The sequence below is a fragment of the Polyodon spathula genome, chromosome 9 (genome assembly GCF_017654505.1).
Source record: "Polyodon spathula isolate WHYD16114869_AA chromosome 9, ASM1765450v1, whole genome shotgun sequence".
Lineage (NCBI taxonomy): Eukaryota > Metazoa > Chordata > Actinopteri > Acipenseriformes > Polyodontidae > Polyodon > Polyodon spathula.
In genome coordinates this window covers 25,846,100-25,862,999 of record NC_054542.1, presented here as the reverse complement: position 1 = coordinate 25,862,999, position 16,900 = coordinate 25,846,100, and the positions used below count along the sequence as shown (strand labels likewise).

Here is a 16,900-nt window from a genome sequence, read left to right as displayed (position 1 = left end):
AGTATTTTGACAGCACCTTCACTGCCGTATACATTAGACTACCACAGAATCACATTGGTTCAGGGTACGGTACTATAGTGCAGTGTAGCACAACCTTACCTTGAAAAAACAATGTGGTGGTGGGTACAAACACAATTGGTCCAGTGCAGGACAGGGCTGGCGCTGTTACTTGTTAGTTTTTTTTTTTAAATGTAGAACTATTCGGTATGGATTGACCAGAATTTTTTTTTTTTTTTTTTTTTTTTTTTTTTTTGCGGCAGCGGGTCCCGGGGAAATATCCCCGGCCACCCCGCCCTCTCGTTGGGCCTGACCACATCATTATTTTATAGTAAGGCAAAAAGTAAATGGAAGCTTTCTGAATCTTTACAGTTAAGAATAGTTCAGTACAATGGCAGGCTTGTTCATTAGTCTTTCACTCGTCATCTGCCTTTATCACTTCTGCAGGCAATGCATATATGAATCAGGAAAGGGAACTCCTCCTGTATATCAATCAGTCAATCACCAGTCACATGTCTCCAAGTATATCAGAAAGCCCCGCTGATCACTTCCTAGGAATTTGTGTCACTTGTTCATCTTCTTTAACTGTATGTACTGCCTGGTATCATGATTTAAAATGCGACTAATGCATTTAGTCAACTATGTTTCATGACCCATTATTTTCATTGCTTTATACAATAGCAACAAAAAATATAGATTCGGAAGCAAGTTACCTGTTTACTGTATTCCAGTTAGTGTTAAGCCTTTTTTTCTTGTCATAAAATAAATGTCACAAAGAATACTTTTAGATAATGGCAGTGTTTAAGAATCATTAAATAATCATTTGTTAAAATTGCAATTATGGTAGTAGAACTCTGCAGTGGCATTTGAGAATCTGTTGAAGAGTTATTCTTCAGAATCTGTGATAAATCACTATTCTACCATTGGCTGGTGAATATGGAATGGGAAAGGAGTTTGGTTCAAGAAGCGTGTTTAATGTTGTCTTTCTGTTTGCACCATTAATCTCTTTCCATTATCAAACTGTGAATCCGGCAAAAGTTTCGTCTGCTGATTTCAGTCCAGTCTGCAATCTGAAGCTAAAACAAAAAGGTTTATTTTTTTTTGTTTGTTTGTTTGTTTGTAATTGTATGTATATTGGAAATGTCTACTTATTTAATTTACTTATTTATTCAGTTTTCTGGGGTTTTTTTACTATGCAGTAATGTTGGTACTTTTATAGCTAAAAAAAATTGTGGTGCTTATTTTTTCTTTATTAAGATGGCCTTGGATATATAGTAAAGAGTTACAAGTAATTGATAGCCTTCTGCTGTACCTGCATGTTTTTATTGCACTGGGTTGTGTGTTGTAATTGGAGGCACCATTTGAGCCAAAGGAAATACAGCTGTAGCAGAAGATTTAAAACAAACAGCAAGACAGACACTCTTAGGGGATTATCTCTTGTATTTTAAATATAATGACTGTATTTTAACTATGAATGAGTGAAAATGCTGGTTTTGTTGTTATTCAGTATACTCCTGGGTTACACAGGAAAAGTGGATTCATATGAGAAGTCTAAAAGAAACTTAGTACAATAAAATAAAAAATAAAAAGAAATTGCACGTTTTGTAACATTTTTGTAAACGTTTTTTGTAGCTGCAGAAAATATTGAACGAATACAGAATATTGAGTTTGTTAACCACAATATTTGTGTGCAGAGACACCAAAAAATATTCAGGACATTTCGGGTCTAAGCTTTATATGATTTTGTTTTAAATATTGCTGTTGTTGCATCATCCAGTCATATTATGATTTACAACAGAAGTATATGGTGAAAGGAGCAGTGATGAAATGGACCCAGGCAGTAGGTCCAGGTTAAATGAGTTTTTTTATGTCGTAAGGGATTGTGGCAAAGTGCCCGCCCCTGTGAATATTTTGTGTTGTGTGTTAATGTTGGTGTATAGTCATTGGTACACGGGATATAAACGGGTCTGTGTAACACGAGTGTTTAAAATGTATATTTGTATTTAGGCACAAGGATTGCACAGCACTTCACGTGCAAGTGAAAAGTAATAATATGTGAGCACGGGGAATTGCACTTTATTAATTCACGTGCAGTTGTACCGTGAATCCAATTGAATGATATCAATCGAGTCTCGGTACAGCTGCATAAAATCTGCATGTTTTCACCCACTCTGGGTTGGCTGTTCGGTGAGTGGAGAAAGGGATTGGAGACGGAGGTAATAAATAGTAAAATAATAACGTAAAGTTAAAATATCTGCTCACCGTGTTTTGTGTAGTGTTCGTCCGTTTTGTTTGTCTCTTTTGTTTTGGCGAATGTGCCATGTCCTTTGTATTTTTGTTTGTACAACCTTTTTTTATTTTCTGTTCTGTTTATTTAATAAATGCTGAGCAAAACCATTCGCTCAGCTCCACCAAACTCCACCTCTCTCTTGTTGTTTATTTCCTGTTTCTGGTCTGACGTCACCCAATCCTGGCCGTCTTTGTGACAGGGATAAAAACTTTGAATTCCCAAAAAGTGTTTTGTCACCCAGTACTAGTCAGAAAAAATTTGAACATATTCTGGTCCGACTGCTGGAGCTGCATTAGATCTCTGCTGTTTTTGCAGTCACCATGGTTTCACTGCTGCACCACTTAAGACTTCTTAGAAATCCCTGGCGCATATGTATGCTTGATGCTTACAAACCACAAGGGTTCCACTAGCTAAGCTAGGGAATAAATTGCAATATGTTTTCATCAGACTGGAGGCATCATTTATAGTAAGAAAAACAAATTGATGAATTCACGATCCACACCGGAACCCTTGATGTGTTTTATTTGTAATCATGGCTGAGACAAGATCCATATTTTGAGACGTTAAATGCTCTGCAGCACATAAAAGCAATTAAGGTTATAATGTACACCCAATAAGTGACTTTGTGCAGGGGATTAGTCAAGTTAATCAGATGTGATTTGCATAACTTCAGGCAGTCATCAATTTTTTTTTTTTTTTTCTGAGGATGCTAAGGAGTTTCATTCCTAGTTGGGGAAATTCCGTTGGTAACTTTGATCTCAGAACGGATAGGAAAAGAAGCGAAAAACAACTTTTTTTCTACGCAGAATTGCAGTTTGTATCTAAAAGATTGACAGGTTTCTCGATAAGCTGTATTTATCTATTGACCATGTCAGAAAGGAGTATTGCATTTCATTATAAACTATAATGGGAATATGATTGTTAAACAATGTAAACACAGTAAGCAGAAGCATTTAGGATTGCCTTTGCTAGCCTCTGATGCAGCAGTACGGTTATCTTTGAAGACCGCGTCATCAACTAAAGACTAAATTAATATGACAGGAGGTAAAGTTGTATTTGCATAGTTGTTCTTCTTGATCTAAAACTTTGCTGATTCAGATGACATCTTGGTGTTTCATTTACAAGAAACTGACAAACCATCACATCTGTTGACAATATGCCAGGTCAGGCCACAGAATGTAGCTGCAATACAATTAGATATTTTGATCCATGTAAAGTTATGTGAATCTAGTTACTGAGAATCTAATTTCTCCTGCCATTATTACATTGTGCAAGGGACTCCATTGGTTGAAATAAGATTAGGAACATTTTCAAACCAGGATCAGATGTGGTGAGATCTCCATCTAATACCAGTACTGGGTTGAAACAAGTTCTCCTCCAAGTTGATTTGGACATATCCACATTGAAATGCCATATTTCATTGTTCATCTCAGTGACCTGCCCCCATGGACATTTAAACAGGTCTGCATCATGTCTATGGACTTTTCTTTGCATATAATTTTTTTTTGTAGTGCTTTGGTAATAGTTTATTTTACATGGTGTAATGGTTATTTAATTGATTTGCAATTACAGATTAATTGAAGTTCAGTTATTAAACAGCCATCATATATTAAATAAGGAGCTGTTACCTTAGGAAAATTACAGTATAGCAGTATTATTGAAAACGTAATAACCTCATAGCATATATGTCCTTAATATTTGTTTGAGCTGTCTTAATAAACATGCACAACATACATTGTAAAAAAAAAAAAAAAAAAAAAAAAAAAAACTGTCGATTTTACGGTAAAAAACGGGCAGCTGGGTTGCCAGTAATATACCATATAAAAAACTGTGTCATACTGTTAAAAATCTGTAAAAAAAATTAAAAACCACAAATTTACAGTAAAATACTATAAAAACAAATGATTAGTAAAGTTTAGCAAATTAATTCTTAATAAAAAGAGTTTATATGCTTTATAGAGCTGCTGCTCTTACAGCAAGTTTCAACCGGCAATAACCACACCTCGGATTTACCTCATAGGCTACGATACTACTAGCATTAAACTCAACGAATAAACATACGAATAGAGGGGTAGCCCACTCCAAGATCTGACCTACCACAAGATGGAGACAACACAAACCATGAACAAAACACATAAAATGGTGAGGGAACACAAAGGACATGTAAATTTACATATAATCGTGCAGCCGCACAACAGATTTAACACACAATAACACAAATAACACAGTTAAAACAATACTATTTTCAGTCAGCCCTGCAATGGATTCTGGGATTCCATTTTTAAATTAGATGTGATATCTACAGTATTTAACCGTCAAAAGATGTGGTCTGTTAAAACAACGGAAAATGTCTGTTTTTTAAGGAAATGTTTTTAGTATGAAGGTAATTTGCTGTTAAATTTAAGGTAAATTGTCATTTTATAAGAGAAGGCAATTTACCTTCGCTGTTTACCATAATTTTACTGTTGAATTTACTGACATTTTTTACAGTGTAGATGTGGAATATGAGCACAACATTCCAGTGGTAATTGTGAATACACACAAGCACCCCTAATGCCTATTGACTGTTGACTGTGGATTAACATAAATAGGTAATTGCAAAATCAATTAAATACTTGTTACAACTCAAAATAAACCGTTGGGTGTCTGATCAACTTTGTGACTTCTGAAAGGGGTGTGTTCCAGTAAGCATGTGTGCGTGCGTATACTAACTATATCTCTGCTGGCCTTGCTTTGTGATTTTGATTTTAACGTCCATGTTTGACAGAACAAATCCTGCCCGCAAACAGTGTTGCCATGCTAATCGCAAAAAGCACATGACAGGAAATGGACTGCATGTCTGGAGTTTAAAGTACATGTCGAAACATCTTGAAAGTGTTAAAAAAAAAAATCTTCAATTTTTGTGTGCAGAAAAGAAAAAGGAAAAAGGCCTCTGACACACACAAGGACAGAAGAAAAAGAAAGGTAGGGGAAATTGTTGATAGCATCCCTCTTTGAGTGCAATGTTATATGGATGATTTAAATTGAATTTAATGAGTTTTCTGACAGGCTAATGACTATATAGTCAGACAGAATCTGCTGTCACATAGGCTCCTATTATAATTTTATTAATTGCAAACCAAACTGCAATTAATATACTCTTATCCTTGGAAGACCCTGACAAAATATTTACCCAGAGGATTACCACCTCACTCATACATGCACACACAAACAACACAGGTCCTAACACAAGAACACGAAAACAGTAAGTCAATCAGTGTGAAAGAACAGAAGATTAAGAATCAGCACCATGAAAACACCACTTATTATCTAGAAGTACAAAATATCTCACCAGTCATGTTTTCTTAAAACTGATACTGTGTTACTTTATTAGTACTATAGTACTCGTTTCTGTATAAAATAGAAAACAATTATAGGTCACTGTACAATACACATTAGGGTCCGTTTCCACTATAGGGAAATTGCGCATTACATATTAAATTAAGTGGTATGGACTTATTAAGCCTGAAGGTGTTTTTATCATATGCACATACTGTAACATTCACATCAAGAAAATAATCATAATGAACACTGTCACAAAATACACAGCAAAATAGTTTTGAAGCATACCACTTAGCATTCATTGCCCCTGTGCTTGGTGAGCCCTGTCCTGGCCTTAAACTTTTAATCATATTATCTTCCTATTGAGCTTCTTCAGTGCCACTGGAAGTTCGCCTTTTTAAAATGGGAGGTGTACACAAATCATGTTGTTTTTTTTTAATATAAATAACATGTTTGTTTTTTAGTCCTAAAATTACATCCTTTTTATATTTACTAGAATTTTGCAGAGTAAAAAAAAAACAACATAGCACTTTATCCTTACATATAAAGTGTACGCTTCATTCACTTCATGCCTCTTAAATTTAAACACCCATCTTATGTAAGCAGAAATTGCCCTGAAAGCTTCCTTTATTGCATATGGTGGTAAACCAAAGTGACCGAGCAATGCAACTGTGTTTAACAGTAAACACTTTACAGAAGCTGAGCACTGGAAAATTTTGTTTCCATGCAGAAATACTTGATAAAGAATGGAAATACTGCACATTCAAGGTGACATGTATCATTGTTAAGAAGATAACCTATGTTGAAGTCATCATTTAAAAATCAAAGCGTGATTCTCAAATGTCCTTACAATTTACTCTTTAGAGAAATTGAATTAACTGGACTCGTCTGCTTTCTGAAAAAACTAAAAACAAAACAAAAAAAAAAAAATCACTGAAGTCTACACTAGGCTACACTAGGAAGACACTGCATATCATATGTTACTGAGGAAAATTGAACAGAATTGTGGGATGCTGCAGCTTTAAAAAATGTAATGACAACATTCTGCATCCAAATAATGGGAAAATGTTTTAATATAACAAGGACCCATTGAGTGTAATGAGCACAGCACAGCTTGCTAATGGAGACCTGCTTTTTAAAACACAAAAACTCACCATGGAGAGCAATTGACAAAACTGCATATATTAAAAAAAAAAGGATTTTTTTTTTCCCTACATAAATGATTCATCAAGAGCCCTGAGAAAAATACTGCAGAGGAATGTAGACTTCTTAAGAAATCCAATAGTGCTAATATATTGCTGATGTGTGTAGGTGTCATTGTGCATGGGTCTTATTATTATTATTATTATTATTATTATTATTATTATTATTATTATTATTATTATTACATAAACTACAGTAAATCACATTTTAAGGTATGCCATGTTCAAAAAATTTGTAAAGGAGTTCATTAAATCCATACCTTTTTATACCCTGGTAGGATAAACCACTGCTGGACTGTTTTAGAGAATTTTACAGCACTAGGGAATCCCCCTAGATTGCATCATCAAGACTTTTTTGGGGGGTAATCCTGGGATAACCAGAAACAGTTATCAATCTAGGGTCAGCATGATGTTGGGTTTACTGAAACACCAAATCAGTAAACATTGTGCTGGAACTTTTCAGCATTTTAAAATGCTTTAAAAAAGAACTCCGTGTCTCATCCTGGTGGTGTATAGGTTGATCAAACTGACCCCTTAGTTTCTTTTAGCAGTACTGTTTGTTAACTGTGTTTTATTCAATACATGGCTGCCTACTTAAATTGGTTTCCTATTCTTAAAACAAGCACGGTCAATTAATTTACTATAATTTTCCTCTTTTTTTTGCATGGAACAGCTAGATTTGTTTTTATAATGGAAGGAAGACAGGGAGTTTGAAGCCCTAGCACACGTGTGCATTAAGTTTTGTGTTTTTTTCAGTAGGTAAAGATCTTAATTAACTCAGTGAAACAGAGAAGATAAATATAAATCGCACAACAAATTGACAGCTTTACAGTCCACCAAACAATTAAGGACATAACAAGTGTTGTTTTGAGAGGGTGTGTAGTAAACTGCAATTGGACTTTCATAAATCAAGACACTTATTGTGCCAAAGACTGCTACTTTATAAAATTGAAATTTTTAGTGATTCTAGAAGAACACAACTCTTACCGTTTAAGCACTTTTCCTCATAGATATTTGTCTGCTCTTATTGTTTTGTCTACCCACAGGTTTTTTTTTTTTTTTTTTTTTTTTTATGTGACTTTGCTTTTTTAATTTGGTTAAATTTGGTTCCTCGTGTTTTCCAATACAAACCACAGACGCTGAAACAGGTGCATAGCAACATTAGAAATGTAGTCACTGTAATATTCAGTTGTGCAGTTATTTCAGCATCCATATATATATAAAGATGTTGGTTGCATGTATTTTTGTTATTTAATGAGAAAGAAATATGTTCATAGAGAATCGAGTCCTAATACACTTGTTTTTGATTAATTACTGTGAATTCTCGCTTTATGTATTACTTATGTAACGATGTAGGCTTAGAATGCATGAGAGGAAAATGTATTCATACAGAATGGCATTCTGAAACATGCGCTTTTGATGAATTCGCGTTACACCTCGTTGTGAGAGTGTAAAGAGCTGCAGAACATTCATTTTAGATGAGGTTAGGCAAATCCCTTTACTGTGCATTTTAGGCATGATATATACAGATGTTCTTGTTACAAAATTAACCAATAATCTTGATTTTTGTTTGAGCATAACCTTCTTAGAAACTGGTGCAATAAAAATGAGTCAAAACAGTAGAAAAACACCTTGGTGCAAACTCAACATGTTTGCAGATTCATGCGTGTGTGGGGGGGGGGGGGGGGGGGGGGGGGGGGGGGCAAATTGAATTCATTGCAAGATAATTTTCCAGCACAGTGTCTACAGATTTTTTGTTTCAGTAAACCCCTTTCCATGAATCAGTTCAATTCATCAAAGACAGTATGCATGTATTATGGTTCACATAACTGTGTCAAATTCACAGCGAGAGGGAAGTGTTTTTAATGCCTCTGGGTTTCTGAAACTCAATAAACTAGACATTGGGATTAATAATTGTATTTTTTTTATTGATTTGTATGTATGTTTATTTATTTATTTATTATAGGATAAACTGGCTGTACACCAATAAGGGTGTTTTGTACTTTAGTCAGACAAACATTATATATGTTTTTAATTCCTCTTGCGCATTTATTTATAATTTTTGCACGAAACCAGGATAATTACACACAAGAGACTCGCATACCGTTTGAAATGCAATAATCTAAATGTGCTGGTTGCTGACAGCACCATTAACTGTATACACAGTGTATTCTGCATTAGGTTTTTATACAGAAAGTGTAAGGTCAAGTCTTTTTTTCATGACAAAAGTTCTGTGTTCATGAAATTGTTGATTTCTGTGGATTGTTGATTTGTGTTCTGATAAAACATCGCCCACATGTTTGCATTTTTTAAGCAAATGTGATGACATTTTGCCAGTAGTTTATTCCCAACAATACTTTAAAGTACACAGGAGCATATGAAAGAAAAACAGTGTGAACAGGTTCTGCCTTAATTTAAGTGAAAGCTCGTTTGACCTGAGCTATGTATTTTTATTCTGCTGTCATAAGCATTTTTGTTATACAACTGCATGAGGATTCCTCACTCAGGTCAATGTAAAATTCCAAGAGTACTGGTATCATTTAAGCTGATAAATGCCAGCTTGTTTCTAAGCATTCCTGAGATTGTGTGTACTGATCTGCTGGCAACGTCCAGTCGCCTCAGCACTGAGTGAGTATAGCAGACACATCAGACAAGAGTGCCTTGCTGTACTCTTGAGATTGTAGCATAGATAAAAGAAACTGCTGGAGTTAATGATCTGGCCAGTTTGCTTTTGTTTAGAAACACAGTACACACAAGCAGAAAACACTAAAGAAGTACTGAACACCCTTATTGTACAATCACTCTATGCTGTAATAAATTAGCGGGTGGGTAGAAGAAAAATAAGGAATATGTTAAAAAAAAAAGACCATTTACATTTCAGCATTTATACCTCCTTTGCTTGTTGTAATGGGCTTGACACCTGTAAGGTTAATTCTAACATTTTCTGTGACCTAGATTCAATATTACAAATAAAAGCAGACATTTCTAAACCAAAAAGACTAATGCAGAGCCTAGGTGAGGTTGTATGCATAAAACAACTGTCATATTTTAAAAGTGTTTACTCCTTTAAATGAAACCCCCCCCTGAGACAAAAGGAGAAACAATCAACTTGTGAGAGTGTACAGAACATTGATTGTACTTTGTTATTTGGTTATAGTTAATTATAGATGTTTTCCTTTCTTTTTTTATGACTATTTCTGCCTTGGTATAGACATCTTTTAGACCAAAAGTTTTTGAGGTTGAGAGTCCATTGCTTGACACCTGATTGGATGAGCAATTGAAGAACCATGTTCAACAATAATTCTTAATACTATAAAATATTAAATGTCAACTAAAAATGTAATGAATTTCTTTCTCTTTTTTTCCATACTATTTTACGCCGTTTACAATCATTCTGATTGGTTCAGGGGTCTTTTGCTCCAGTATTGAGTTATCCATTTTCTTTATAGCTGCCTTTATCTGGCATTGAGCTTGTCTGGAGAATCCTAAGTGCCAGGATTGAACAGCCCTCCAGATTCCATTCAAATCTTGTAACAATGTCACCTACTTTCTCTGACTATGTGTAAAGTAGATGGGGCAGGCAGAGTTGAAAAAAGTCACATGATTTGAAAGGATTGATACTACAGACATGTTCAAAGCAGGTCAAAGCCAGGTAAAATGTAGAGAAAAATTATTTAAATATAGGAGCATGAGAACCAATAAGAATGATTGTAAACACCAGAAAATAGCTGGAAAATGCAAATGAGCCATTAAAATGGCATTTGAGGCTATTTTACTCTTTTGTGCTGGTTCTGGAATTATTTTGTAGACACCAAGCATGTCTTGAAGTAATATATTTCTATGCAGCGTCCATTGGATGGTTTATTTGTCTGCAGTAAAATTATGATATATCTGTCAGTGACTTTTGAAAAATGAGAGAATGTCATTAACAATAATCACACAACGTGTCAACTACTCAAAGCTTCAATTATGCATGTGCATGTTTTGTTTTTAAATTTGCATCTATTGCTGTGTTTTTTGTCTCCAGGGTTCATTCCTGGTTGAAAAGTCAAACTTAACTTGACAGTTCCCTCAAAAAAAACATTAAGGTGTTTTTTGTGATTACTTTATATTGTAGTGATCTTGGTTAATGCAGGCAGACGCATCACACAGGGCGAGGTAACCCACAGCTGGAGGGCGGGCGCAAACCTGGGATCTCTTGCACTAAAGCATAGCGCCGATACCGCTGTACAAAAGAGCCAGCTCCCAGGTTTGCGCCCGCCCTCCGCCTGTGTGTGGATTCCCTCGCCCTGTGTGATGGCCCTACCTGCCTTAACCGAGATCACTACATTGGTGTCAGAGTGAGATGCAGGTACCCTAGCACGCACTCGACAGACTGTAGCCTGGTGAGCAAGTCTGGGCAAACTTGAGGCTGGCAGGGGAGAGTGTAGCGTGCATGGGGGAAGGCAGCAGGGCAGCTGGTAGGTGACGTAATCACACACAGAGACATGAGCCTGATATATGCTCCTTGCAAAGCAGCCTGTGCTTTTGTACAGCGGTATCAGCGCTATGCTTTATTGTGAGGGGTCCTGGGTTCACGCCCGCCCTCTGCTTGTTAGTGCATTGATGCGCCTGCATGCATTAACTGAGATCGCTACAATATTTATTTTCCCATCCATTAATTCCATTTGAATTAAGGTGTGAATTTATTTCAACCTTAATAGTAAGAATAATACTGTTCTCATTCCAGAAATGTTCTTCTCAGCTGGTTAAAGAAATGGGCTTGTATCCCAGCTCAGCCACTGACTCGCTGTGTGACCCTGAGCAAGTCACTTAACCTCCTTGTGCTCTGTCTTTTGGGTGAGATGTTCTTGTAAGTGACTCTGCAGCTGATGCACTGTTCACACACCCTAGTCTCATATCTTGTAAAGCAATTTTTGATGGCGGTCCACTATGAAAGGTGCTATATAAAGATTATTATTATTATATAAAAATTACTCCACTGTGTTTTTTTTTTTTTGTTTGTTTGTTTTGTTTTTTTTTTTTTAAATGTTAAGATAAATTATCAATTCTAAATAATAAACTCAAGTTTCATAAAAAAAAAAAAAAAAAAAATTAAAAAAATAAAAAAAAAATAAAGCAAAATAAAACGTGAAAAAAAAAAATTAATGAGGTTTTAAATGATGGCCTGCACTGTGCTAATATACATGTATATAAAAACGTCAGGCTCGCCAAAAAAATCGTCCAGGTGTGCTGCAATACTAAATACAAGCATTTAAAAACAGCTCTTTTTTTTCGGCCCACCTTAAATCCTCTTTGAGTCTCTTCCTTTGTATTTTTTTTTTCTCTGAATCTCTAAATTGTTTTCTCCTTTTTGTTTGAGCCCGAGTTACATTGTTCAGTTCAATAGGTTGGGGGGGAAGGGAAGGGACTGGAGGCGCTTCTGGCTCCTCCCAGTCTGGCCAGCAGCCTCCTTCACCGCTGAGTGCTCGAATCGAGCTAGAGCTAGAGCTAGAGCTAGAGCAAGTGCAAGTGCCACCTCAGTGTGGTTTATCAGCTGTGTGGTAGTGGGCTGTGGTTCAGTTTGGATTCATTCTTTGAAACAAGTAATTCTACTGTAGGATTTACTGACCCTACAACAATGAGGGAGCAACTTAGGAGGTAAGTTTGTCAAGTGATCCAGATAAGGGAGGGAAATGTAACTTCTTGTGGTTTACATGACAAACGGACGAAAATAAAATCCCAGGCAAAGATACGGAGCGCAAGCAGCGGCAGCAGATGTTCAGTAGGAAACTGCCGCAGGTGTCCATTGCTTTTAATACAACTCCAGTTGATTTATATACATTCCGGCACCATCGCGTTTTAAGACCGGGTTGGATATGGTGCTAGATTATTGTTACAGTCAGTATGTGTTGTAGAAACGCAGTGTGAATAGTAGAAAGGTGTTGATTTTATTGAACTAAGGAGAATTTACTTCGGGTAGTCGGTTGCATTTTTTTTTTCTGAAAAGAAAGCTTTGCAAAGTACGTGCAGTATTTTAGTTTATTATTATTTGATACTGTGTTCTAGACTTCACAATGTTGCAATGCTTTGGGACTAACGTGAAACGGTGTGCTCTTCATTAGTGAATACACATGCTGGCATATAGTTTTAATTTACAATACTTTTCCACCTATTGCTTGGTCTGTTATTTCAAATGCTATTTTTATCGCATCAGTGAGCTTTTCTGAATTGTGATTGAGCAGGTGTTCTCAGCATTTTTTATTTTACAGATGCGCTAGCCAGAATGTTGCAAAGTCGTAGAGCTGACTGTCATTCAAAATGATTTCGGATACTAGGGTTTCATATATATATATATATTGTTACAAAATCACTATGTTCTGCAAAGGAATCAATGCTTTATTAAAGGAAGTACAAACGAAATGAGTAAAGGTGAGTGGACATGTTGCCTCTAATCATTCTACAGGAGGGGGTGGCTGTTGTAGATTATTAACATACTTGTCTGAGGTCTGTGATCTCATATTGGTGAGACTTTGGTTGCAATGTTCTGTGTTTGATCTAAGAAGCTGGCTGCTCTGAAGTGTAATTGCTTTAAGGAGGATGGAGGGGATCAGCTACAAACACAGAGCAATGGGCATTGTGGTGGAGCTGCTGGCTCAGGTTTCTTTACCAGCCTTGAAATAAACATAATAATAATAAATAATGGCCTTACAGAGATAGCTAGCCTAGTCTGAACAGAAAGTCAGGGGAAGTCGTGCCTTTCCTTATGTTTCACCCTCTAAAAAAAGAGTATTGTCCATGATATATTATTAGTAGGTGTATTGCCCAAAATCGATAATAAAATAGGGTCTGCATGTACATATCAAACCAGCCAGTCATATCGAACCAGAGTGGCTTTTATTTTTGTGAGTTTCAACACTTATTTGGAGGTAGTGCATATTACATAAAAACCTTGTTTGTTTGTTTTCTTTTTTCACTGCACTACTGTGTGGCATATTGTGGTTACTAATTATTGCGTGTGCTTTGCTTAGTACCAGGATTAGTAGTCATTGACTATATAGAGATGTTATTTGTTTATTCATTTATTTATTTAGAGGCTGCATTCTGCATTTGTATAGAACAAATGTGACAGATCATAGGTGATTTTTCTAACTCCATTTTAATTAAGAGTAGTAGCAGAGCATCATATCACAAGCCATAAAATCCTGGAACTGGATGTACAAACTAGACTGTATAAAAATATTTTATGTACAATTGTTTCAATTTGCATTCCACGTGTGTGATAACAGGCTAGCAAAGATTTTAGTAAAGCTAGTACATTAGCAACACAACGCAACTTAGTTTTTTTACATAGAGAACAAACATTTCATAAAACGAATACTAATAGAAATACACCATCCCATTGACCCCCATCACACAAGCAGAGTTAAACGCTGCTTCAATTTTATAACTTATGTTGTAGTTTAGATTTGAGGTAGAAGGTCGGACTGCGGACGTGCTGATGTGAAGAATGTTTCAGAAACACGGCCATTGGAAGATGTTGAACAAGAACTTGTCGCTACCATATTGTTTGTTTTTATTTTATTTCTTATATTCATTTCAAAGTGCTTCACATTCTGCTGTTAGTGAATCTCCCACCAGAGCAGTTTCATTATCTGAGCCTTCTGATTTCCAAGTCAGTGTTGTCACTGCGCCCTGGTTTAGATAATGAATTAAAAACAACCCCCCTCCTCCTCTCGACATGGATGAAACAAGGTCCCTGTTGGGTACTCTCAGTTTGTTATTGGTGTAATGCATGATTGTATAATCAAATGCAAGCTAAAATTGTTCAGAAACAAATCCATTCCTAATCAAGTCACCAAGTTGTGGTCATATTGTGGCAAGAGGGCTTCCTTTGGCATTTCACACTGGTGACAAAAAGCAACAGAGAATTTAGTATACCTGCATTTCAAAGCTTTCATTTTCTGCTTAGTACAATTCCCAGGGCTATATCAATCCTGTTTCCTTTTTTGTAGGTCCAGTAAAACACTGAGCCACTATGCTGCTTAGATTTTCTTTTACATTTTAGTTTATAATGTGGAAGAATTGTTTAAGAAAGTGTTTATTAAAACTAGCTGGGTGTAAATCAGTGTAAATAATTACCCAGTTTCCCGGGGTCAAAGAAAACAGCTCACTTGATTCTATGCTTTGTAAGTAACAACCACTTTCCAGTGACTGTGTGAAGTTGGTGAAACTGCAATCTGTTAGACAGACAGCCTTGTGTTGCACTAAAATACTGTATTTGTATTTGTATCAAGTATTTCCGATGGGTGGGCCAAATTCTACAAATCAGTAGAAATGTGGCTTTTGTAGACCCCATAAAAGAAAGGACCTTCATTTTGTTTTAAACAACAGCTCCTTCCTGTTTTAAATGGCATATTTAAGAACATAAGAAAGTTTACAAACGAGAGAAGGCCACTCAGCCCATCTTGCATGTTTGGTTGTTAGTAGCTTATTGATCCCTGAATCTCATCAGGCAGCTTCTTGAAGGATCCCAGGGTGTCAGCTTCAACAACTTTACAGGGGAGTTGGTTCCAGACACTCATAATTCTCTGTTTAAAAAAAAAAAAGGCCCCCTATTTTCTGTTCTGAATGCCCATTTATCTAATCTCCATTTGTGACCCCTGGTCCTTGTTTCTTTTTTCAGGTCGAAAGAGTCCCTTGGGTCGACATTGTCAATACCTTTTAGAAGTTTCAATGCTTGAAGCAGATCGCCGCATAGTCTTCTTTGTTCAAGATTGAATAACGATTCAATTCTTTAAGCCTGTGCATTTGACATGCCTTTTAAACCCAGAATAATTCTGGTCGCTCTTCTTTGTACTCTTTCTAGAGCAGCAACATCCCTTTTGTAGCGAGGTGACCAGAACTGAACACAGTATTCTAGATGACGTCTTACTAATGTATTGTACGGTTTTAACATTACTTCCCTCAATTTAAATTCAACACTTTTCACTATATATCCAAGCATCTTGCTGGTCTTTTTTATAGCTTCCCCACATTATCTAGTTGAAGACATTTCTGAGTCAACAAAACTCCTAGGTCTTTTTCATAGATTCCTTCTTCAATTTCAGTATCTCCCATATGATATTTATAATGCACACTGCGTGCAGTACCTTACACTTTTTTCTATTAAATGTCATTTGCCATGTGTCTGCCCAGTTCAGGATGCTGTCGAGATCATTTTGAATAACCGTTGTTGCTGCATCAGTGTTTGCCACTCCTCCCTTTTTTGTGTCATCTACAAATTTAACAAGATTGCTTACTATACCAGAATCTAAGTCATTAATGTAGATTAGGAATAACAGAGGACCTAATACTGATCCCTGTGATACTTCACTGGTTACCTCGCTCCATTTTGAGATTTCTCCTCTAATCAGTACCTTCTATTTTCTGCATGTTAACCAGTCCCTGATCCATGTACATGCATTTCCTTGAATCCCTACTGCGTTCAGTTTGAGAATTAACCTTTTATGTGGGACTTTGTCGAAGGCTTTCTGGAAATCTAAATAAACTATGTCATAGGCTTTGCAATTATCCATTGTCGATGTTGCATCCTCAAAAAAATCAAGCAGGTTAGTTAGACACGATCTCCCTTTCCTAAAACCATGCTGACTGTTTTCCAGGATACTCTTACCATATAATTAATTTTCCATTTTGGATCTTTCCATAAGTTTACATATAATAGAAGTCAGGCTTATTGTTCTGTAGTTACCTATTTCGGTTTTGTCTCCCTTTTTATGGATCCGTATTACGTTTGCAATTCTCCAGTCTGTCGGTACTACCACTTTTTATGTTTGTTTTTTTTTTTTTTTTTAAATCTCCTCCTTGAATGTTCTCTTGCTATTATAATATTGGAAAAAAATGTTTTGGAATTGGTTCTAGCACCCTTAGCAATGCTCATTTCTGTCTCTCTCTTGGCCTTTCTAACTTCCTTTTTGACTTGTGTTACCCGTTCCAAGTACTCTTTCTGTGTACTTGGTTCTTGGTCCCTTTTAAACACTCTGTAAAGTGCATTTTTTCTCAGGATATTTTTTTTTAATTGATCTATTACACCATTTTGGCAATTTTTATT

The 16,900-nt window shown here is 36.0% G+C and overlaps 1 protein-coding gene across 15 annotated transcripts in view; it reads left to right on the top strand.

Moving 5' to 3' along the window:
• dmd (dystrophin) overlaps positions 1-16,900 on the top strand; it is a 728,160-nt gene that overhangs the window by 655,254 nt on the left and 56,006 nt on the right. For 6 of the 15 annotated variants that reach the window (XM_041259003.1, XM_041259005.1, XM_041259010.1 and 3 more), the window contains one exon: positions 5,198-5,251. The exons of 4 other annotated variants lie outside the window; for them this stretch is intronic. In XM_041259003.1, the coding sequence (XP_041114937.1) occupies positions 5,198-5,251 (54 nt within the window). Of the gene's footprint in view, positions 1-5,197; positions 5,252-12,283; positions 12,451-16,900 lie in introns of those variants that run through there. 5 more of the 15 variants (XM_041259014.1, XM_041259013.1, XM_041259015.1 and 2 more) reach the window with 3 other exon arrangements.